Below are 21,263 nucleotides of genomic sequence, written 5' to 3'. Positions count from 1 at the left end.
CCAGTGGCTCACACTATTGACACCGCTGAGCGCCTAGCTCCTTTGGCTAACAGGTAGATCGTGCTGGCGCCTCCCGCTTCGGCATGCATGAACCGCTTATATTCCTGCTGAGGTTCACTCGTCAAGTCGTCAGTCGTCAGTAGTGGGCGCTTGGTCCCCCTTTCGACCCTATTAACATGCCTGAATCACATCTTGTGACTACTACTGAGTACTACGGAGTACTAAGCCCCTTACTGCTGCTACCGCGTGCGGTTGGGTCGAGACGTGGGTTTTCCCCTCTTCCTCCGTACACACTCTCATCTTTGATTTGATGGGGTTGACTGAGGCAATAGACTGTCTGTGACACCAGAATCAGCCTCGTATCATCATCGACTTGAGTCTTACTTGTATCAGCCTCCATGTATCTGTATTCTGTACGTCAGATGTGATCAATTTCCTCCCAGTGTTTTGGAGTCGAGTTGAGGCTTCAGAGTGCCGCAAACAAGCAAATCGTGATCAAAATAAGTGGGGCATCAAAAGACAGAGAGAAATTCTTCCGACGTGGACCCATACTCGAAAGGAACAAGAAGTTTGGACCTTGGGTCCTGTGAAATTCATGGGATTCGGTACCAAACGGCTGGGTGATGACATTCCTAACCACCTAGCACGGTGATTTTCAATGCATGTTGATGTACCTGACCTCTTGCCGTTATCTTGGGGCCAATCATCGATATGAGGGCGCAATTGATCCCTAAATCATAATTTCCCTTGGCTCATTTATCGGTGATTGGCTCTACCCAGCACACTCCACTGCGACACTGACTCGATTTGACGGCTCTCCTTGGACTTCGGCAGGCAATGATCAACATTCTCGACATAAATTGTCCGGGTCTAGGGCGAAAATTGACAAGACCTAGGGGAATTGATCAGATCCATGTCTTTATCGCCATCTAGAACGCTGCGGCTGCAGCCACATCTTGATCTGCACACCTAGCAATCATCATCATCAACAATCATACCGTTACTCGTCAGATTGATTCATCGAAAGTCACATCTGCTTTAACCACCAGCCGAAACATGCGAACTAGCACCCATCTGAAGATGGGCTCTAAGCGATCAATCACTTGAGCATACTCCTTGGACCTATGCGAACGAGACGGCTGCTCTTTCTGATAGGCTCAGTCTCGGTCTTACTGTTCATCTCACTGACTATACCTTCGCTCCAAAAATACCCACTTACAACGGTCGATGCAATAGGCGTGCGCCCTAATAATGATAGGGATACACAAACCAAGTACATGCATTTTTGCAGTCTGCAGGTGCTTTGTATGACTTGATATCTCTTTTCTCGTATTCATGTCTTTTGCTAACCATCGAACCGACATCTTTTGAGTTTACAGGAACACGCCCAGTTCTTGTGATAATCTCCTATCTTAAACTCATTTTTTCGCGAAGTCTGTGACGGCACAAAGTGAAATTCCCAATTCGGGAGTACTGTGTACTGTCTCTCGGGACCCCAAGTTGCCAGCTATGACCAAGAGATGTCTTAACACCTGTCAAAGTGACAAGTTTTGAGTTAACATGAGGACAAAGGGTCTAGACTCCAGACCGGCATTGATAGAGGTGGTAAACCGACGAACAGCTATCTATCAGTGCGGACTGCGGAGAATTGTAGCTTCTTTCCACTTGGCTGATTGTTCGACCTGGCGTCATTCATCGAGCCAGCCTTACGATTTGTTCGTTGTTCGATTGGTCCCGACATCTTACCCGTAAAGCGACAGGCTCATGAGACGGTGTTCACTAGTTGCATATGTGATCGACCTTCAAGGCTGATCATATATCATTATGGAGTCCCGTGCTCACAGGGCCACACGAGTCTCGGAAACTCTAGGAGACAAGCCTATCCAAGCGAACAAGACTCGAACAGGTTTCACTCTTCGAGCCTTGAGATCTGATGATGCTCCTGTTTCATGACGATGACCAGCCTGAACGGTTGGCCCCAGCTAGTCTAAGTTTCGTAAAAGGAACGGTTCCACACCGTTTGGAGAACCAACTCTACCAAGGGCTCAAAGGAGACAACAACCATGCTTTGAACGGTTCAGTATTGGGATTATCAACATAGCAGAAATAAGCATCTCCATGAGAGTTCCATTGCCGGATACCCCCTTGCAAACGCACAATCTCTCAATCCCTTGACAAGAGGGAAGCAAGATGCGACACACAGTCATTGGTCAGGAGAAAAAGAATTCGGATGATTACTCTCTGCACTATCAAAAGAAATAAAAATAAAAGGGAAAAAAACGGAGAGAGAGAAAAGAAGAGGAGGAAGAGAAAAAAAAAAAAAAAAAAAAAAAAAAAAAAAAAAATAACCGGTGCATTGTATCATCCGCAAGATCTTCTCTCGCTCTCTCGTCCTCCCTGTCTTAGGTGGAAAAAGACACACATTACACAAAGAATGGGAGTCATCTCACCCTTTCTTTTTTTTTTTTTTTTTTTTCTTTTTTCCCCCCCTTCTCTCATTTGATTTTGCCTCCTTTGGCACTTCCCGCCCATGTCATTGGTCTGGCAAGATCAGAAATCTGGCGATGTCGATAAAATGTCTAGGTGACTTGGATCACCTTGTCAATCCCCATTCGGCCATTATTATCTGCCTAGTGCATGTCAAACTGGGACAGAAAACGAAAGAATAATGACAATGGGGGTCCCAAATCCCATGCCCACACAGTTCAGCGGGCTCCATCCTTGCCGAGCGGACTATTGGCAATGGCTGCAGGCGGACGGGCGCGGACGTCGATCCGTCGCTGGCTCTTCTCCTGCCTTGCGTCCAGCCCTCCTGATTCGGCTTCAGTGGTCCATTGGTTGTCTCTGCCACTCCGGAGCTGGCGGCGTTCAGGGAAAATTGGAGAAGCAAAAAAAAAGAAAAGAAATGGAAACGGAAAAGGAAAAAAAGGGAGGTGGAAGAAGAAATAGGAAACGGATCAGCTCTCCCCCACAGGAGCAGGAGTTCTTGAGCAGTGAGCCACACTACTACTACTGCACACACATACACACACACCAACTAGATATGGCTGATGATCCTTGATTCCCTCTTCCCTTCCAAAAGAATTGTTTAACCCCTTTGAGACGGTGTCACTGGCAGTGGCACCCCAATTCCCAAATCCCTCGTTTACAAATTACAGTATTTTTGGGCGCTCGAAACGGGAAATGGGTCGATCAGAAGAACCGCCCTCATGAACGAATCAGACAAGGAATCTTAAAGAAAATGATTGTTGAGGTCCATACAGGGGGGGGGGGAAGAAAAAGAAAAAGAAAAAGAAAAAGCAATCCCAGACAAAGGACAAGCAACAATAATGTGATGGGCCCTCTTTTTCTCCCCGGAAGATTGGAATCTGACTGACTATCAGCCTACTATTCACCTACTTACTTGCTTTAGTGGCATCCTGCTTCGCGTCGTCGACGACTGTTCGGAGTGCAGAAGGATGAACTCCTCCCCTCCCCTCTCTCTCTCTCTCTCTTCTCTCTCTTCCCCTCCATACGTTGACTAACTACTGCTAAGGAGACTAGTCTACTATCTGTACTAATACTACCACTATTGGCTGCATTGAGATCTGCTGTGACGGAGATCAAGTCTATCGGTTGCTAGTCGACTGTTGCACTGGCCATCCGAATCCACTCTTTACTCGCATCTCATGCCACACCAGAGCTCTTCCCATTTTAAGGTAGAAGCCTATTCTGACCTGCAAGAAGGAGGAAGACTAGGGCAGTTTGTTATCACACTCTCAGCCCTCCCTAGTCCCTACCGTCTCCTAGTCCAGGATGGTCGTAAATGCATCTTTGAATTCGAGCAGCATCTCTAGCTTCGTCCTTCGGAGTACTCGCTGCACTTTCGGGTCTCTGCCACTCAAGGGGAACAGAAACTAGTATCTGGGTCTCATTCGATCTCCTTTTGGGCTCGACTGTTCTTCTTGGCAGCTCCATTCGCTTCCTACTGACATAACCAGGTGGCACCTGGGGTTGCTTTCCACGTCTCATTTCTCCGTATAGTTCACCGTTGTTTCTTGTTTCCCTCCCTATATCCCCTTTCGGATGGTGAACTCTTTTTGCAAAGATCACCTCAAAGACATCACATCGCTGGTCCTGACTTTGTTTCTTTCAGCATGCGTCGTGACTCGAAGGTAAGGCATATCGATTTTCCCCCGTATACCACTCTCTTCCACTCCCCTTCCTTCTCTTCCTTTCCATCAGATGTCCTGTTTCGTACACCTGCTGAGCCCCATTGATCATCCACCATGCTGCAATAATAAGTGAACCCTACATGAAAAACCACCGAAGCTATGGAAAAAACTGCTGTCATGTTCTGGCTATAATCCAATGATCGACACACCATAGTTTATGACTCGTCCAATCGCGAATATTCTACTGACAGATTATAAGGTCGTCTAGTCCTCGGACTTGTAAGCTTGAAAATCCGCAGATGACGACTAGCCACTGAGAAAAGAAAAGAACAAACAACCTATCGCGATTGGATATACAAAGCAGCAGGCAAAGACATTTCCCCGTGCTAGATATGCTGCCCATTGCAACGTCCGATCTAGCTTGTTTCCCTGTCCCTTCGAGCTCCTGAATCGTAACCTACTCTGCTGCATCAGGAACTCTATCCTCCTACCAAATGCAATCCATAGTCCTGCCCCCTACCTCCCTCACCACCTCACAGTTGGGACATCCAAGATTCTATCCGGCCCCTGAGAGGCTTACGTTGAATTACTCGCTCCCAACAAATGCTCGTCTGTGCAACCCTCGGGATCTTCCACCCCTTCGCCCTATGTCCAGCTCGGTCCCAGCAGACGACCCGCTGGAGACTCCTGGAACCATCAGGCTTCCCTCCCCAGGGGAGGGAACAACAGTGTCAACAGTGCCAGTGGCTACCCCTGTCGTGGCCGCGACCTCTGTGACCGAGACGACTCGTGCTTCAGGATCCTCTGTCCCTGCGACGGCTCATAGTCCCGCCTTCAAACAACATGCCATCTCCACCGTGGGAGAAGAGACACGACCGTCGTTTGGACTGAGCGCCTCCGCCCCTGCCTCGCAAGTACCGCTCGCCACCAGTGAACAGCGAGCTCCGCAACACTCCGCTTCGACATTCCCACCCCCAACTTTCGGAACGCCACCCACCGGCACGGCCAGTAGAGCTCTGTCACCAAAGGGAACACGACGCACCAAAGCACACGTAGCCTCTGCTTGTGTGAACTGCAAGAAGAAACATTTAGGTTGTGATCCTGCCAGGCCATGTCGAAGATGCGTGTTGTCGGGAAAAGAGGTGAGTCCAACTTCGTCCAAGAAAGTGATCATCCAGGAAAAAGGAGGAAATCAACCGAGCTCGCCTGCTAAGATGTTATCTGAAACGATAAAAGGCCACCTGTGTCGATGTGACACACAAGAAAAGAGGAAGGCCACCGCTCAAAGCCGAAGATGCGTCCCTCCGGTCATATACCTCGCAAACAGTCAGCGTGGCGCCCTCGGGAGAGCCACAGACCCCTCTGTCCCGACGTACTCATACGCACAGGTCAAGCGGATCTCGTGAGATTCGGCCCGTGACGGATCTTCAGCTGCCGAACACTCCGCATGGGGCATTCACATTGAGAGACCCCCAAGGACATCCCCCAAGGTGGTCAACTGCTGGTGTTTACCCCCAAATGGTGGATCCCTCACTCTCAATGCACGCACACATGGGACACCGGCGTTTCTCCTCTTCTGGTTCCATACCGCAGATGACAGTCGCATCTCCACCGAGTTATATTCCATTGGCCGCTGGATTCAGCCCGGTGTATTCTCCAGCTCGCACGCCATTGGGAGCTGGGAGACCTCTTTCTTCATATGCTAACCAGACGTTACCGCCTGCCACGACAGCCGCACCAACAATCACAACACCACCGCAATATCAACAGCCGTTTGGGGTGCCCATCTCGCCATATGCGGGAAGCCCAAGAATGATGGGTCGGCTGCCGGGAGGTGAATCGTTGATTTCACGGGACATTCGTGAGCCATATCCCGAACCTTCGGTCAGACTCCCACCGATCTTCCCACCAGCCATGCCGCATTCCCGACCCACGCCCCAGGCACATCGTTTGAGCGATCCGTATCCAGCAGCATGGTCACCTCGAGTTCGCGAGGAGCTGATGCAGCAGCAATCGCCGCCACAACAGCACTACCAACATCACCGACAAAGTCTATCATCACCGCATGCATTCATGGAGCCGATATCTCCCAGCAGCCAGATGCGCCAGGCAGCGATAGAAACGGGCTACAGTGAACCAAGACTACTACAGCGATCTACTCAAATTGCACCAATGGGACCCAACTTCTCATCGCATCTTCCTGCTGTTCGCCGTGAGAACGAGCCGCCGACCACTGAGTCTGGGATCGGTGAATCTCGACCCGCCAAGCGGCGAAAGATGGCATTGGACGACATGGTGAATGACTGATCCTCTCGTCCCTCGAACGCAAAATGAGACACATAAATCGAGAACACAAATGTGAAATTTCCTTTGTTTGCGGTCCTTCGAGCCTTTCAGAATGTCCAAATCATCGCAACAACTTCCACGACCTTGACGACCTCGATGCGTCCTTTCCTTTGTCCTCTCTATACCACCAGACTGTCCAGGATTCCAATTCTCAACAATCCGACCTACTATTTTCCTTTGTCTCTGCCGTACATGTATGGGATATTTTACCGATCCATGTTTTCTGGTCGCTTCGCATCTCTCACAGCTACTATACCATCCTGCATTTCTACGTCGTTCTTTCCATTGTTCAAGGTCAAGGTCGAAGTCACGACTCCCCTCTTCGGGCTATTGTTCTCGCATATTTTCTGTCATTTCATCATTTCCCTCTCTGTTTTATTGGAGTTCCATCGGAGTCCCATCATTAATTGTCTACGTCCACATCACATTGCATACACAAAGGGGGGGGAGCATTTTGCAGTTTGCACTCTTTTTCCAGTTTTTTTTTTTTTTTTTTTTTTTTTTTTTTTTTTTTTTTTTCCCCCTGTTTCTTTTCCTTGCTCAAAATCATGTCATAAACTATACATACAACAAAAAGGCTCTGGTATCCCTGCTGGACAAATGGCGTAATACTCTTATTGGGCTTATGCTGGGGCTGTTTGGATGCCGGGGAGTTATTTCTTCTTTCTTTCAGGGATAAAGCGTTTTCAATTAGCGTTGATATGTACTTGTTCTATGGACTGGGTTTTCTGCCCTGCTGGGGGGTTTGTTAAATACTTCGGTTTGCTCATGCTTTCAAAATCTTTCTCCTCTCCCATCAGTCAGTCTATGGGGTTTAAAATATGACTGTGTGACAAGCGGTGGCTTGGTTTGATCATTATCGTCATGACTTCATTGCTGGGTGCGTAAGTACATTATAAATGGAGCTGATGAAACAAGACCCACGGGACGCAAAGAGAGAGAGAGAGAGAAAGTAAGAAAAGAACAAAATCCGATTATAAGAACAACCACATCCCCACCCTCTTCATCTTCCCCCACAACCCCTTCTCCCCCTCCCCGGTCTTGATCTGAAACATCCGCCCAATCCGCGACCGACTCTCCTCCTCCACGGGATCCCGATACACGGCCCCCGGAGCCTCATAATCCGGATCCAGATCGTAGCGGTCCGTCACGAGATCCATCTCATCGAGGCGCACGAAGCGCGTGCGCTTGACCAGCTTCCAGCCGAGAAACATGATGATCATAATGGGAATCTCGATGTAGAAGGAGACGAAGTCGACGACCTGGAAGGTCGGGCTGAAGCAGGACCAGCCCTGCACAAGGATCAGGACAATGTTGAGGACGACGGCGATGAGGGGGCCGACGGGGTAGGTCCAGTTCTTGAAGGGGAGGAGGTGCTCGAGGTTCTGGCGGCGGATGGCGGCGCGGAAGCGCAGCGATGCGATGCCGATGCAGACCCAGGAGATTTGGTTGGAGACGCCGACGATGCTGGTTGGGGTTGGTGAGCATGGGAGGAATAGCGGGGGACCCGAGGGGGGGGGTGGAACTTACTTCTGAAGCCAGGACCACAGCTGGCCGGCGCCGATGTAGCTGGCTCCGAAGCACAGGCCGCTGATGACGGATGTGGCCAGGACCGCGACCCAGGGGATCTGGAAGCGGTTGAGGTTACCAAAGAACCCAGGCGCATGGCCGTCCACGGCGAGCGTGTAGAGAAGCCGGGAGCCGGCGAATAGGGCGTGGTTGGCGGCGGAGATGACGCTAGTCATGAGGACGGCGTTGATGAAGCTTCCTGCGACAGCGCTGCCGGCCTGCATGAAAACGATGGTAAAGGGACTGGTGGCGGTGGTTTTCTTGGACAGGTTGGGATAGTTGTATGGCACATTCAGGCCAATGAGGATGATGGATACGATGTAGAAGAGCAAGATGCGCCAGAAGACGTTACGGACCACCCGGGGCATGTTCTTGGCTGGATCCTTGGTCTCACCGGCTGTAATGGCAATGGATTCAGTGCCGCCACTAACTCTGCGTCAGTATTGTTTGCGCTGCTGGAAAAGGAGGATAGGGACGTACAAAGCAAAGGAAGCTGTGACGAAGACAGACGCAAAGCCACCGATCCCGCCGACGAAGGGAGCATCGCCGATGTAGAAGTACTTGTCACCGAGATACTTGTGCTCTGTGTTCCCACCACAGTTGACCACAATTCCGAGAATGATGAATATCTGTCCATATCAGTCAGCAATTCTAAAGCAGAGTAGCAAGAGTAGCAAGACGAGGATGGACCGTACAATGATAGTGATGACTTTCAACAGACTGAGCCAATATTCGATCTGCAACGACAGTCAGTCATGAGAACAAGAAGGAGGACAGCACGGATCGAACGAACCTCTCCGTATACCCTCACAGACATCATGTTCAAGAAAATCACAACGACAAGGAAGATCAAGCTGATTGCCCAGCCCGGGAAATTATCCGTCCAATACTGAAGCAGCAGCTGAAGCGCAATGATATCCGCCGCAGTCGACACAGCATCATTGAACCAGTAGTTCCACGTTAGGGCAAACCCCAGCGCATCATCGACGAAACGACTATACCCAAAACCCGGTTAGCATGATGTCCAAGACCCAATCAGGCCAGAGATCAACTCACCCAGCAAACGTACAAAACGACCCAGCAATGGGGATGAACGCCGCCATCTCGCCCAGGCTCAGCATCGTCACAAACACGATCCCGCCGCAGATGGCATACGAGATGAGCATCGACGCGGGCCCGCCTGTTGCTAGTGCCTTGCCCGTTCCCAGAAACAGCCCTGTGCCGATGGTGCCTCCGATGGCGATCATCTGCACCTGGCGGGCGGACAGCTTGCGGGCGAGTCTATTGCTTGGGACATGGTTGCTGAAATCAAGGGGTTCCTTGGCGACTGTATCCGCGGTCTGGGGTTCCAGATGCGCCTGCGCAGCCGACGGAGGGAGCTTCTCGATGTCGTGCGTGCTCATTTTGGGATGGATTTTTGATGGTTTGGTATGTGCTTGCTCACCCCGCAGTTGACCACAGTCAGATGAAGGATGTCACTTTGGGGGGACACTCTCACTCCCCAGTGACTATATCGAATCACAACTTCTGACCCCGAAGCATGTTAGCATTTTTGCGACCCTGTCGATAGAAAAAGGCTGGGGGATGGTAAACACACCTGCAAAGCAGAAGATCTCACACCTTCAGCAGGCCGTAAGTATACCTCTTCCCAATCCGGAATAAAACCACGTGACTCTACCAGATCTCAAGCGACTTCGACTTCTTTTCTTTTTCTTCTTCGGGTCCGAGTCAAGTCAACTGCAGATTATTACCAGCATCAAAAAACAGCGACAGTGATGCGTCTTTTCCAGAGTCCGTTTTTCTCCGTGGAAAATATGCCATTCTGCAGGAGCAAATCCTTATCATGATGATGCACTTGAAACGTTCTAGCGGCGATGGCGTGATTGAAACCCGTTACGTAGCAGAATCCTCCTCGTCGTGAATCTCTTTTGAGATTCGAATGGAGTCGAACCGTCGGCTACATCCGCTGAGAACACTGAAGAGGCTCCAGAGGCTCCAGAGGCCCCAGAATTCGATGTTCTGGAAGAAACTTCGCTGGCTGAGATTGGTTCGCGCATGCTGGAAGCCTGGAATTGGGTCGGCGACGGCGCCACGCCACACGCGCTGTTGGTGGAAAGCTTCGCGGGGGCCCATGGATCTAAATGTCAAGTTCTGTCACTGGCAGTCTGGCACTGACTCACTGGGCGAAATTGGGCTTGGCACAGGAAGAATATCTCCACAGAGGAACCATATCGAGGGAAATGGAAGTGATCTACTATCTAGATACTCCGTAGGTTGTAGAACTGTAGATACTAAATAGACTACTATGACTACTACTATATACACACATAGCTTGATACAATCATCCAAAGGCGAACAATGCTTTTGATACGCCGCTGAAAAGAAAATGAAAATGACACAGGAGAGAGAGAGAACAGAAAAGGGTAGGTATCCGTAAATCGTCGAGAGGGGGAAAAAAAAATGCTCCGCTAGCCGAGCAGGCCGCTGGCAAGAGACTCCAGATCCTCCAATGTTTGAATCTGAGGGGCCTGGGAGCCTCCCTTGTCGTCGGTCCGTTTGCTCTTCTTGTACCAGGGCTCCGATCCCTTGTCGCTCTCGTCCGGTTCGGCGAACTTGACCTTGGGCTTCTTGCTGGGGCGAGCTGCCTCCTCCTCCTCCTCGGAGGCGGAGAACCCACCGTCCATGTCGTGATCCCCCTCGTACGGAGGTAGTTGAACCACAGTCTCCTCCTCGTCCTCGGCCTCGGCAAGCAGTTCGCGCTCGCGAGCCTTGCGCTTCTCCTTCTTCTCGCGACGCTTCTGCTTGGCGATCTCCTTGTCCTCCAAATCCGCCAGACGCGTGCGTTCCGCCTCCTCCTCCAGGAATTTGGCCTTTTGCTCCTTGGCGTCGCCGCGGGCCTTGAACTGGTCTTCGTCTTCCAGCTCGTACACCTCGTGCGCGTTGCCTTCGTCGTCGTAGACCAGCTTGGTGCCCTTGCCCTTGAATTTGAGTAGCTTCTTCTTCGACTTGAGGAGCTTCTCGCGCCGTTTCGAATCAATAACCAAGGCTTCCTTGCCATCGATGTGCACCACCTTGGTTTCCTTCTTCGGAGACGTCTCGTCGTCGTCGTCGTCTTCCTCGTCGCTGTCGTCGCTGGACATGCCCAGGGTCTCGTCACCGACATCGAAACGACGCTTGACAGAGAGGAAGTCATCATCCTCGTCCGCATCAGCACCAGCACCCGCGTTGGGCGGTGCCACCATCGTTCCGTCGTCATTGATGAGTTTCGAGTAGTGCTCCGCCAGCACGTCTTGATTCCGCCGCTCGAACATGCGGTCATACTTGGTCCGCACCTGTGGCTCCTCCTTCTTCTTGGTCTTCGGCTCGCCCTCCTCGGCGTCGGAACCTGCTTCATCGTCGCTGGATAGATGAGCCGCGGCGCGAGGGGCGTTCTTGCGCTGCTTCGTGTCATCTCCCTTGATGAACTTGATCCGTGGCGCACCAGGAAGACCCAGGCTAGACGCGAATTCGTCTAATTTCAACTCCTTGAGCTTGAAAATCTCCTTGTCCTTCTGGATATAGACCGACTTGACATAGGAAATAAACGCCTTCTGACCAATGTATTTCAGTTCAGGGTCCTTGAAACACATGTTCTGCAGCTGATCCTTGATGCTCTGCTGCTTGTTTGCTTTGATGTTGATCTTCTCGATGGGGACTTTCTTCTGCTCCAGACGTTTCAACATACCCTCCTCTTCGCTAGGATCAAGGAACAGTACCGCACGACCGTCTCGTCCATACCGCGCCGTTCGACCCACTCGGTGGATGTACGTATCCGCATCTTCAGGGCAGTCCATCTGGATGACCCAGTCGACGGCCGGGAAGTCCAGACCACGAGCGGCGACATCCGTAGAGAAAAGAACACAGTGTTTCGCCTGAGAGAAATTGGTCATAATATCTAATCGTCCACCCTGCTTCTGGCGACCGTGGAGATGCATCAGGGGGATACCGGGTTGCATATGGCGAAAGGATTCGTAGACAAATCGCACTTGTTTGCCTGAGGAAAAGAAGACCATCGTCTTCGACTTGAGGTTGCTCCGAATGAAACTCCACAGGATGTCGAGCTTCTGCGGAAGAGGGGCGATCACATAATGTTGCTGAAGTTTAGCAGGCGTGGCCGTAGATGCAGTCTCATGGACAGCCACGTACTCCGGGTCCCGGAGACTCAAGCGAGCCAGGTCCGAAACCTTCTTCGTCTGCGTGGCGCTGAAAAGCAGTGTCTGTCGCTCCTTCGGAAGATGCCCCACGATGGCATCCACAGTCTGCTGGAAGCCCAGATCCAAGATACGGTCCGCCTCGTCCAGGACCAGCATTTGCAGATTATATGTGTCGAACAGCGCCGTCTGATCCAGATGCTGCAGCATCCGACCAGGCGTGCACACCAAAATATTCATGCGTCCCAATCTCTCCTGCTCCTCGCGCAAACTCTTCCCGCCAATAACCAGGCCGGCAGAAAATGTGTGGTAGCGGCCGATTTTCCGCAACACCTCGAAGATCTGAATGGCGAGTTCGCGGGTCGGCGATAGAATCAAAGCGCCCAGACCATCATGCTCGGCCCACTGCCTGCGGTACAGGTTCTCGAGCACCGGTACGAGAAACGCCAGCGTCTTTCCGCTGCCGGTCTTTGCGGCTCCGAGGACATCGCGGCCCTTGAGCGCGTGACTGATCGCACGGGACTGGATGTCGGTCAGAGTTTTAAAGTGCGATGAAGTGAGTCCGGAGAGAGTCGGTTCCGACAACGGCAGATCGGAGAACGATTCGAAGGATTCCTTGAGATCGAGCCCTTCGACCCGCTGAATGAGGGACGACAGCTCTTCCTGTCCACGCTTGCGTTTCAGCGTCTTCGATCGCTGAACGGCCGGCTTCGCATTTTTGGTGTTGCGCGGGCCAGTGGTGGGCGCCATATTTTGAATCCGCGTGATATTAATCGAAGCAACTATTTGAACCCTCTCTGAGACCAGACAAAGATGATTCTTTTTGTCGGGACATAAAACAATCGTCGCTCGGGCGGTGAAGCGACTTTTTTTTTTTTACTCTCTTTTCCGTCCGCTGCTGAGTCAGCCACAGATAAGAAGAAGCTTATCACAAGAGCTTCGTTGGAGAACCTCAGGCACAATTGTTTATCTAGAGAAAAGCAGAAGATCGACGACACCTCTGAATAGTGAATTCCTCATAACTGCCGTCAGAATGTCATCCGATGAGCAGGACGCCTTGGACGCACTTGAGAGGGAGGCATCGGATTTCATCAAGGTATATCCAACCTGTTTCCCTTCTGTTGTAACTTGGCGTCAGACTGACACATATTTGAAAGGATGCGGAAATCGATCGCATTCGAAAGGCATTCTCATTAGACGCGTGAGTTGATATCCAGCGTGGAGGCTTACGGACTACAGGCTGACCATATCTTTCCACATCAGATATGCTGTTCTGGATCTGCAACCCGGTGTCCCGGACTCAGATATCAAATTACAGTATCGCAAGAAGTCCCTGCTGATCCATCCCGACAAGACAAAAAATCCAGCTGCCCCCGATGCCTTTGACCGCCTCAAGAAGGCGCAGACAACATTGCTGGATGAGAAGGCCCGCGCGTATCTGGATGAATGTATCTCGGATGCGCGACGGCTCCTCATCCGGGAACACAAGTATACGGTCGACTCACCCGAGCTACAGACAGAGGAGTTCAAGAAGGAGTGGCGCCAGAAGACCGTGCACGTCCTGCTGGAAGAGGAAGCGCGAAGACGAAGGCAGCTAAAAGCCAAGCTACAGGAGGAAGGACGAGAGCAGCGCAAGGAGGAGGAAGAGCTGGAAGCGAGAAAACGGAAAAGAGAGCACGAGAAAGTATGGGAGGACACACGAGAGGAGCGCATTGGAAGCTGGCGCGATTTCCAGAAGGGGCACAAAAAAGGAGGCGACGGCGACAAGAAGAAGAAGAAAAAGATGAAGGTGCTCGGTTGATGAATTTCCTGCATCTGAATCTGGCTGGCGTGCTGTCTCATTCTTGCATGAGACATAAGAGGTTCTCTAATCTTAGCGATATCAAAGAATTATATATTTCCATTTCCCCCCTTCCTTATTGCAGCACGAATGACGTGGCATAAGTCCCTGCTCCTTGTGAGTCAACGTACTCTTTGCTTCAACCCCAAACACACGCCCACTATTTGTAGCATTGATTCATTCTGGTTCAAACCTCTCAGTCGACCAGAATTGCTGCTGATAAGCCATCGGCAGCTGTCGGTCGTACGTATGCGGGGCGTGGGGTGGTTCAGCCGACGCCTTTGGTATTACCAGAAGATTCTCTACTTCTCCGTAGATGCGCTCTCCACTCCCTCGACTGTCTCCTTTTCGAGACGATCTGGCAAGGTTTATCGCTGTCGATCGTGGACTATCGCTGCATCATCAGACTGGGCTGAGTCTGTAATTTGTGGTGTTGATCGGATGTTGACAAATCCATCAGCCATCGGATTGATTGTTCGCCCCGAATTCCACCTCACCTCCCCCATCTCAGTCACCTCCACGACATACGAAGTACAGCCGGATCCGGAACCAAACAACCATCCATAAAAAAAAAAAAACTGCCATTGGAATGCAAGACATGAGGGATTCCATCTCGGAGCCATCTACAAGGCTACCATCAGCAAATGGCGTTACAATGAACGTCCCAAACCAACATTACCACGCCCCTCCTCCCCCTCCTCCTTCACACTATCCCGACTCCCCCACCACAACAAAAGAAACAGACAACATCCCATCCAGCGCATCAACAAAAACACCGACAGCAGCACCAGTACCAGCAGTGGAATCCTATCCCTCTCTCTCCGCCGTGGTCGCCACTCTCCACCAGAAAGTCCACTCCTTCCTCTCCGAATCCCACCCCCCGGACTCCCTCCTCGCCGCTGTCCAGCGCCAAACCCGCATCTCGCTGGACGTCGTCGCAACCGCCCGCGCCCGCTACAAGCTCTCCGAACTCTGCCTCTCCTACAACGGCGGCAAAGACTGCCTCGTCCTGCTCATCCTCTTCCTCGCCAGCCTGCACCCGCTCCCTCCCCCAGAGGACGGCGGCCTCACCTACATCCCAGCCATCTACGCCCTCCCCCCCGACCCCTTCCCAGATGTCGAGGACTTCGTGCAATGGTCCTCGCGCGCCTACCACCTCGCCATCGTGCGCTACACCACCGACCCGCCCGCCACTACCCTCCGCTCCAGCTTCGAGCACTACCTGTCCCTGAACCCGTCCATCAAGGCCATCTTCGTCGGGACCAGGCGCACCGATCCGCACGGCGCAAACCTCACCCACTTTGATCCTACCGATAGCGGATGGCCGGATTTCATGCGTATTCATCCCGTCATCGACTGGCACTACGCGGAGATCTGGGCCTTTATCCGTCATCTGGGACTCAGGTACTGCTCGCTGTATGACCGGGGTTATACCAGCTTGGGTGGTACCACGGATACCCATCCGAATCCGAAGCTTCGCGTGAATAGTCTGGCGGGCTCAGAGCTGGCGGCTGCTCCCGGCACGCGCGAGGATCATCGGTATCGCCCGGCTTATGAGTTGACCGACGATCAGGAGGAAAGGCTGGGACGCAGGTGATCTCGACACGCCCGTGACCGCGAATTATCTTCGCCTCCTCGTGCTGAGAGGGGGGTTCTCCTGTGCACTTTTGAAGGCTGAAGGTCAATGCTCTCGTTAGTTCCGAGTCCTGATTTTCGATCGCCCCAGCCTGCAGACGCTGATTGATTCCCCTTTTTGGTTAATATCACTCCTAGATATATAGACTTCGTTCACACTTTGCATTGTCCGAGGCTGCTCTTGTCGGCCTTTCCGTTCGGTTTTAGAATACGTGTCCTAGGCTATCGGATGGATCCTAGGAAAAGCAAGCCTGCGCTACTAGACAGATACAGAAATGAACATACTTCGACCAAATCTAAAGAGTCTTTCATTGTCTGCAGTCGGATAGTAGCACATGCAGCCCGATATAAAACATTTTGTGAATCATACATCGAATTTCTGACATGAAATATAAAGCAAGACTCGAATCACGAGCTTCAGCAGGGGGGAAAGAAGCACGAAGTCTGAGAAAGTAAGGAAGTGTCAATAAACAACAGAAAGCACCATATCCGAGCACCATCACCTTATAAAGCAATTGACCTTAGCCATGTGGTCATACAAATCATACACGTATCTTTCTCATAAAGAATACTCCGCATTTCAAGAAGGCACCGAATCAACCTTCGGACCTGCTAGCTGCAAATCCTTCGCAAAAGCATTCGCATCCATAGAATATATGTGTGGAAGTACTGTGGTCGACTAATTGCAGTCGGGGTTGTCGTCTCAAAGAACAGACCTTGGTGAAGTCATCAGGGCACCCTCGCACAATGACATTGGAGAGAGATTCTCTTTCTGCGGACTGGAACCTTGAGATCGAGCCTTGGCACACGGAGTACTAGGCATTGCCGTTTTAGAGGAACTGGTAGAGACATCCTTGGGTAAGACATTACGCTTGGTGGTATATAGGCGGCCTTGATATAGCGGGGTCTCCCAAGTTGCAGGGCTGTTCCTGGAAGACCAAGAGCTGAAGCGCATGTTGCTAGCTGGATTCTTCACGAGGGGATACCTGCTTGCATGGTTAGTCCATATTTAACACTGGATGAGACAACCCTATATACATACGACGGGGAAATCGACGTTGCAGGAGTCCAAGTGGAACCTACTCCGAGTGGCGATGGATAGCTGACCTGTGAATTAGGGGTAAGATGAGAGGCAGTCTGCTGGAGACGGTGCAGTGAAGGAGAAGGAGTAGAGCCTTGAACCACCTCGACGGAATAGTTGTACTCCCCAGCACGGTAGGCACGGCGTTCGTTGCTCTGCTGCTTCAACAACTTCTGGGCCTTCGTATCGGCAAATCGAAGAAGTAATTTCACGCCGTCGTCAGCAGTGGCATTGTGAAACTCATTCAGTACTTTTTCGGCAATTTCCCGCGTCTCGAAACTATCCAACCATGTCAGACTACCCTCATTCATGGGAAACACCTGAGGAGACACTGACCGAGCGAAGCCGACCTCCTTACTAACACCCGTCTTGTCATCACGACTTATTTTCTCAGAGACGACACGGTAGGGCTCGAAGTGATGACGAAGGTCCTAACAGCTGGTTAGACAAGTGCCTTGAATCTGGACCATCAGACTAACAGCTTCAGTCCAGTCGATGGGAATATTGGTGCAATAAATGTTAGTTGAAGTTCTGTCCTCAAGATCCTTGAGACGGGAATTGCGAGATTTCTGAATGTTGTTAGTTCAAGGAGCAGTCTTCCAGGAGTTTGGGTAACATCTGTACTTGTGCAAAGCTGGCTTGGTATCCGAGGTAAAAGAACCCTCGAATACAGTTTTCACAAGATTCGAAGTTGAAGTATTGAACGAAACCAAATCTGTCCGATGGGTTAGCTGGTAGATTTGAGGAATGTTTAGATGCAGGTACATACCCTTTGCAAAGGCCGGTATCCAAGTCCACGATGGCCTTGCAACGGTCAATCTTCCCGAAGCGAGCAGCATAAGCATGCAACATCTCATCTGTAGTCTCTGGAAGGAACCCCCTGATGTATACGTTTGTTATACCTTCACGATTCTCCAGGCACTTTGCGAGTGTCAGCTCGGAAGGGTTCGTCCACATAGCAGGCACGGCTCTTGGGATTGGAGGATCCTGTTGCGTTAGACTCTCCAGGTCTTGAAGCATGTATCCATTCGAAGTCTTCATCATCTGGTATGGAAGGCATGGCTGTTGAAGACCGCCGTAGTTGAAAGACGAACCTTCTATGTTGGAGACAGCCGGCCCGGAATAGTAATCGTTCTGATTATCATGATTATCGGAGGCTAGTTGACCAGTTGCCTTGTGTTCCTCATTAGCCGCCCAAGCATTTCTCTTCTGGCTAGCAAGATGCGGCATATTGCTGTCTGCCAGGAAGGGAACCGGGTATCCCTGAATAGCTGCGGGTGCCATGGGAAATGCCGTGCTGACATTTGGATACATTGTTGGCATATATGGAATTTGGCCCACCTGGTTATGCCCAAGAACAGAAGTAGGAGCAAATGGAGGGACAGGATGGATGCCGTTGAGCATCGGTCCGTTGGGGAACAGAACAAGCTGGCCAGGGTAGGGAGGCATGGTGACAGGCATATTGCCCTTGGGGAGATTGTACTTTGAGCCTGAACGCTGATTCTGAAGATTCAGACCTACCCCAAGTGGAGCTGAGCCTGCATGGCCACCATCCGGCTGGTTGCCATGGCCGTTCTGCTGGTAACCAGTGCCAAAGTGAGCACGCACATCTTGAGCGAACTGTCCAGACTGCGCGTGGGCGGCCTGGCTGGAGTCAGCAGTGACAGCCTGTTGTTGAGCCTGGGACTGCATGACGGTAGTCCTAAATGGGGTCTTCAATGAGGATTAGTGATGTTCGCTCCGGTTGAATATGAACTTCGGGATGTCTGAACTTAAGCACTGATCTAGGGATACCAGAGCAACCAAGACTGGGGGGAGACATACCTTGTTTCTGGAGATAGAACCAAGATAGATGGTAAAGAAGAGTTCAAGAACGGCTAAAGACGCATGTTAGAGGGTACAGCAAGTTTAATGGCGTTGAAGCAGCGCCGTGGACTTGCCTACGCTCTCACAGCGGGGATCTGTATATAAGGAAATTGGGGACCGATTTCTCAGCAGTAACGAAAGCGAGTCAAAGCAGACAAGAGAAACTGTCTGATCAGGGATAGAGTTGATGGAAGCAGAAGAATGAATCAATACGCAAAGCTACTAGCGAAGAGGATGCTGAAGTGCTAATGACGAGGATGAAGCGAAGAGAAGACAACCTAAGGAGAATTGAAACAGAGAAACAAAAAAAAAAGAGGGGGGGGGACGAAGACCCTGTCGGGTATACTAAAGCAAAAGGAAAGGACTTGTTTAAGGAAAGAGCACTTCTAGCACATGGTATACCTAAATGCTAAGAAGGAACGAGATAGCAACGACAATGGCACTGGAAGTGTGAAAGGAGGTCGGATTATTCCACATTGAGAGAAAGAGAGAAGGAAGAGGATGAGGCTACACAATGAGGCAGCGATATGTGGCCTGAGGAATAACTGCTTGCCAGGGTAAGGTACGAGCATCTGCGCCATTATCGCGCCGATGATGTAGGTTCAATGCTGTATATGCGAACGAACCTCTTGTTCAAGGCCCAGGTGGTTGACCAGAAGGATATATGCCGCGAGAGATCACAGAGAAAAGTTCCCTAACTTTGTTGTTTCTAGGTAATCCCCTGGGTTAGTAGGTCCTAGCCCGATGGTCCATGTATCTCAAGACTGCAGTCTCACAACTACGTAGACAAAAGGGCTATTAACACTGTCATACAGAATATACAAAGCATCTATTGTTGGAAGGTAATCTATCTTCTCAAGTCTCAGTCGGCCTATGATGAGAATATCGCTTTCCGTATGTGCCGGAAAGATAGTAGGCGAGCATGGAAGGCGATAAGAAGCAGAACAGGAGGGGGAATTGAAACATAGGAAACATGCTAAACTGTATCTCCATGCATAGTATGGCCGATCACACTACTTGGACTCGTCTTGGAGCCACTTGTACACGACAGAGAAATCTTTCCCACGATGTTCTTGTTCGACAGCATTGTATACCTCACGGGCCTTCCCAGCCAGTGCCAAGGGAGTTCCGGACTCCTTCGCAGCTGTGATCGCTAGTCTGAGATCCTTGCTCATCAAGCTCACACCGAACCCACCCTCATATCCTCGGGAAGCCGGTGCCGTTTCCACGACGCCAGGGACGGGGTTGTTGACTTCCATTGGCCAGCAGCGGCCGGTCGAGGTGTTGATCATCTCTGCCAAGGCCTTGGGATCCAGACCCCAACGAATCCCCAGGTTCATGGCCTCAGCCGTAGCGATATTGTTAATCGCCAAGATGTAATTGTTGGCAAGCTTCCCCGACACTCCTGCTCCAGGGGGGCCGAGGTGCCATGCCTTCTTTCCCATCAACGACAGAACCGACCTCACGCGTTCAATAAGCTGGCCCGATTGAGAGGAGGCCCCGAACATAAAAGATAACGTGCCGGCGCGAGCACCAACGACCCCTCCGGACATAGGCGCGTCGACGAAACGACCAGTACGTGTTGTATGGATCGCATTTGCAATCTCCTTCGACGACGCGGGGTCAATGGTCGAAGTATCGATAAACAAGCGTTCTTCTGATAGAGCAGGGAGATCACCATGTTTCATAACTGAATAGAAAACATCCTTGACGTGCTCAGGTTCTGGGAGGCTAGTAATCATGACGGTCTATAGAAGAGAAAATTAGAGTCACTACCACAAATCATCTCAGCCATGCATTAACTCCCAAGTCCAACTTATGCAGCTCCTAGTCCTTGAATGGTGACAAGACGGTGACAGATCAATAGCCGCAACTTACCGACTGCTCTGCGACTTCTCGAGCGCTCTGTGCAACCTCGACCTTCATGGCATCATCTGCGAGGCCACTTTTTTGAGCAGCCTGTCGTGTCTCCTCCACAAATCTCGACGTGGCACGCTCATTCACGTCACGCACAATGAGCGTATCCGTTGCGGGAATCTTGGCTCGTAAGTTCTGGGCCATGAGGTACCCTGGAAAGAAGAAGAACGGTCAGAATCGTCATATTCATTCCCAGGGCCGGTAAAGTAGAGTATTGTAGAAAGAATGTCAAGCCCAAAGCTCTTAAAAACGCTCAAGCATTCAGACGAGGAATTGTAATCATCAACATACCCATTTGTCCTAACCCAATAAACCCCCAGGTCGCATTGCACCGTGGACTTGTAGAGAACGCTCTCGATGGTGAAGGCGGCCTTCGTGACCACAAAGACAACGACTTGGGAGCATACGACCCCCGCATTCGGAGGGATATTGTAGATGTGGGACCCATCTCTCCAGAGCTGAATCAATACTTAACAACCACCTTGTTCAGTGTTGATGCTAGATCACACTAAGCAAGAGACGATATGAGAGAATGATGATGTTAGTCCAAGAAGATTTGAGATTGAGTAACGACGCCGAGATTCTCCTCAGGTACTAGTCAGCCCAGGCGAGCAATAATAACGAGTGAGCTTGCTTCGGTGTCAAGGCCGGATGTCCAACAGCTG

The 21,263-nt window shown here is 51.0% G+C and overlaps 8 protein-coding genes across 8 annotated transcripts, besides 8 other annotated features; 3 read left to right on the top strand and 5 right to left on the bottom strand.

The window, feature by feature from the left end:
* Window positions 1–2,311: 2,311 nt before the first annotated feature.
* Window positions 2,312–2,345: a microsatellite.
* Window positions 2,346–2,452: 107 nt separating this feature from the next.
* Window positions 2,453–2,483: a microsatellite.
* A 791-nt stretch (window positions 2,484–3,274) lies between these two features.
* Window positions 3,275–3,300: a microsatellite.
* Window positions 3,301–3,476: 176 nt separating this feature from the next.
* Window positions 3,477–3,503: a microsatellite.
* Window positions 3,504–4,648: 1,145 nt separating this feature from the next.
* On the top strand, window positions 4,649–6,461 carry sclB (putative C6 transcription factor; the record flags this gene model as incomplete). The annotated part of the gene is made up of 2 exons (XM_001268207.1): window positions 4,649–5,296; window positions 6,306–6,461. The coding sequence occupies 2 exons, from the start codon at window positions 4,649–4,651 to the stop codon at window positions 6,459–6,461; spliced, it is 804 nt and encodes a 267-aa protein (XP_001268208.1).
* Window positions 6,462–6,978: 517 nt separating this feature from the next.
* Window positions 6,979–7,019: a microsatellite.
* Window positions 6,980–7,019: a microsatellite.
* Window positions 7,020–7,474: 455 nt separating this feature from the next.
* On the bottom strand, window positions 7,475–9,472 carry ACLA_084760 (amino acid permease; the record flags this gene model as incomplete). The annotated part of the gene is made up of 6 exons (XM_001268206.1): window positions 7,475–7,967; window positions 8,031–8,495; window positions 8,550–8,698; window positions 8,765–8,806; window positions 8,863–9,064; window positions 9,126–9,472. 6 exons carry the CDS (start codon window positions 9,470–9,472, stop codon window positions 7,475–7,477), a joined length of 1,698 nt encoding a protein of 565 aa, XP_001268207.1.
* Window positions 9,473–9,962: 490 nt separating this feature from the next.
* Window positions 9,963–10,202, bottom strand: ACLA_084750 (uncharacterized protein; the record flags this gene model as incomplete). The annotated part of the gene is made up of 1 exon (XM_001268205.1): window positions 9,963–10,202. One exon carries the CDS (start codon window positions 10,200–10,202, stop codon window positions 9,963–9,965), a length of 240 nt encoding a protein of 79 aa, XP_001268206.1.
* Window positions 10,050–10,078: a microsatellite.
* Window positions 10,203–10,537: 335 nt separating the features above from the next.
* dbp4 (RNA-dependent ATPase HCA4) lies at window positions 10,538–13,009 on the bottom strand (the record flags this gene model as incomplete). The annotated part of the gene is made up of 1 exon (XM_001268204.1): window positions 10,538–13,009. One exon carries the CDS (start codon window positions 13,007–13,009, stop codon window positions 10,538–10,540), a length of 2,472 nt encoding a protein of 823 aa, XP_001268205.1.
* Window positions 11,166–11,201: a microsatellite.
* Window positions 13,010–13,292: 283 nt separating the features above from the next.
* On the top strand, window positions 13,293–14,060 carry ACLA_084730 (DnaJ domain protein; the record flags this gene model as incomplete). Its single annotated transcript, XM_001268203.1, has 3 exons — window positions 13,293–13,355; window positions 13,417–13,460; window positions 13,523–14,060. 3 exons carry the CDS (start codon window positions 13,293–13,295, stop codon window positions 14,058–14,060), a joined length of 645 nt encoding a protein of 214 aa, XP_001268204.1.
* Window positions 14,061–14,754: 694 nt separating this feature from the next.
* On the top strand, window positions 14,755–15,696 carry ACLA_084720 (FAD synthase; the record flags this gene model as incomplete). The annotated part of the gene is made up of 1 exon (XM_001268202.1): window positions 14,755–15,696. One exon carries the CDS (start codon window positions 14,755–14,757, stop codon window positions 15,694–15,696), a length of 942 nt encoding a protein of 313 aa, XP_001268203.1.
* A 1,010-nt stretch (window positions 15,697–16,706) lies between these two features.
* Window positions 16,707–18,507, bottom strand: ACLA_084710 (putative RNA binding protein MSSP-2; the record flags this gene model as incomplete). Its single annotated transcript, XM_001268201.1, has 5 exons — window positions 16,707–17,094; window positions 17,152–17,246; window positions 17,295–17,384; window positions 17,440–17,530; window positions 17,585–18,507. 5 exons carry the CDS (start codon window positions 18,505–18,507, stop codon window positions 16,707–16,709), a joined length of 1,587 nt encoding a protein of 528 aa, XP_001268202.1.
* A 1,187-nt stretch (window positions 18,508–19,694) lies between these two features.
* On the bottom strand, window positions 19,695–20,893 carry ACLA_084700 (3-hydroxyisobutyrate dehydrogenase; the record flags this gene model as incomplete). Its single annotated transcript, XM_001268200.1, has 3 exons — window positions 19,695–20,429; window positions 20,560–20,750; window positions 20,890–20,893. The coding sequence occupies 3 exons, from the start codon at window positions 20,891–20,893 to the stop codon at window positions 19,695–19,697; spliced, it is 930 nt and encodes a 309-aa protein (XP_001268201.1).
* Between the last annotated feature and the right edge of the window lie 370 nt (window positions 20,894–21,263).

The sequence above is a fragment of the Aspergillus clavatus genome, genomic scaffold (assembly GCF_000002715.2).
Source record: "Aspergillus clavatus NRRL 1 1099423829806 genomic scaffold, whole genome shotgun sequence".
NCBI lineage: Eukaryota > Fungi > Ascomycota > Eurotiomycetes > Eurotiales > Aspergillaceae > Aspergillus > Aspergillus clavatus.
The sequence above is the reverse complement of the archived record's forward strand: the minus strand, read 5'-3'. Positions and strand labels throughout refer to the sequence as shown.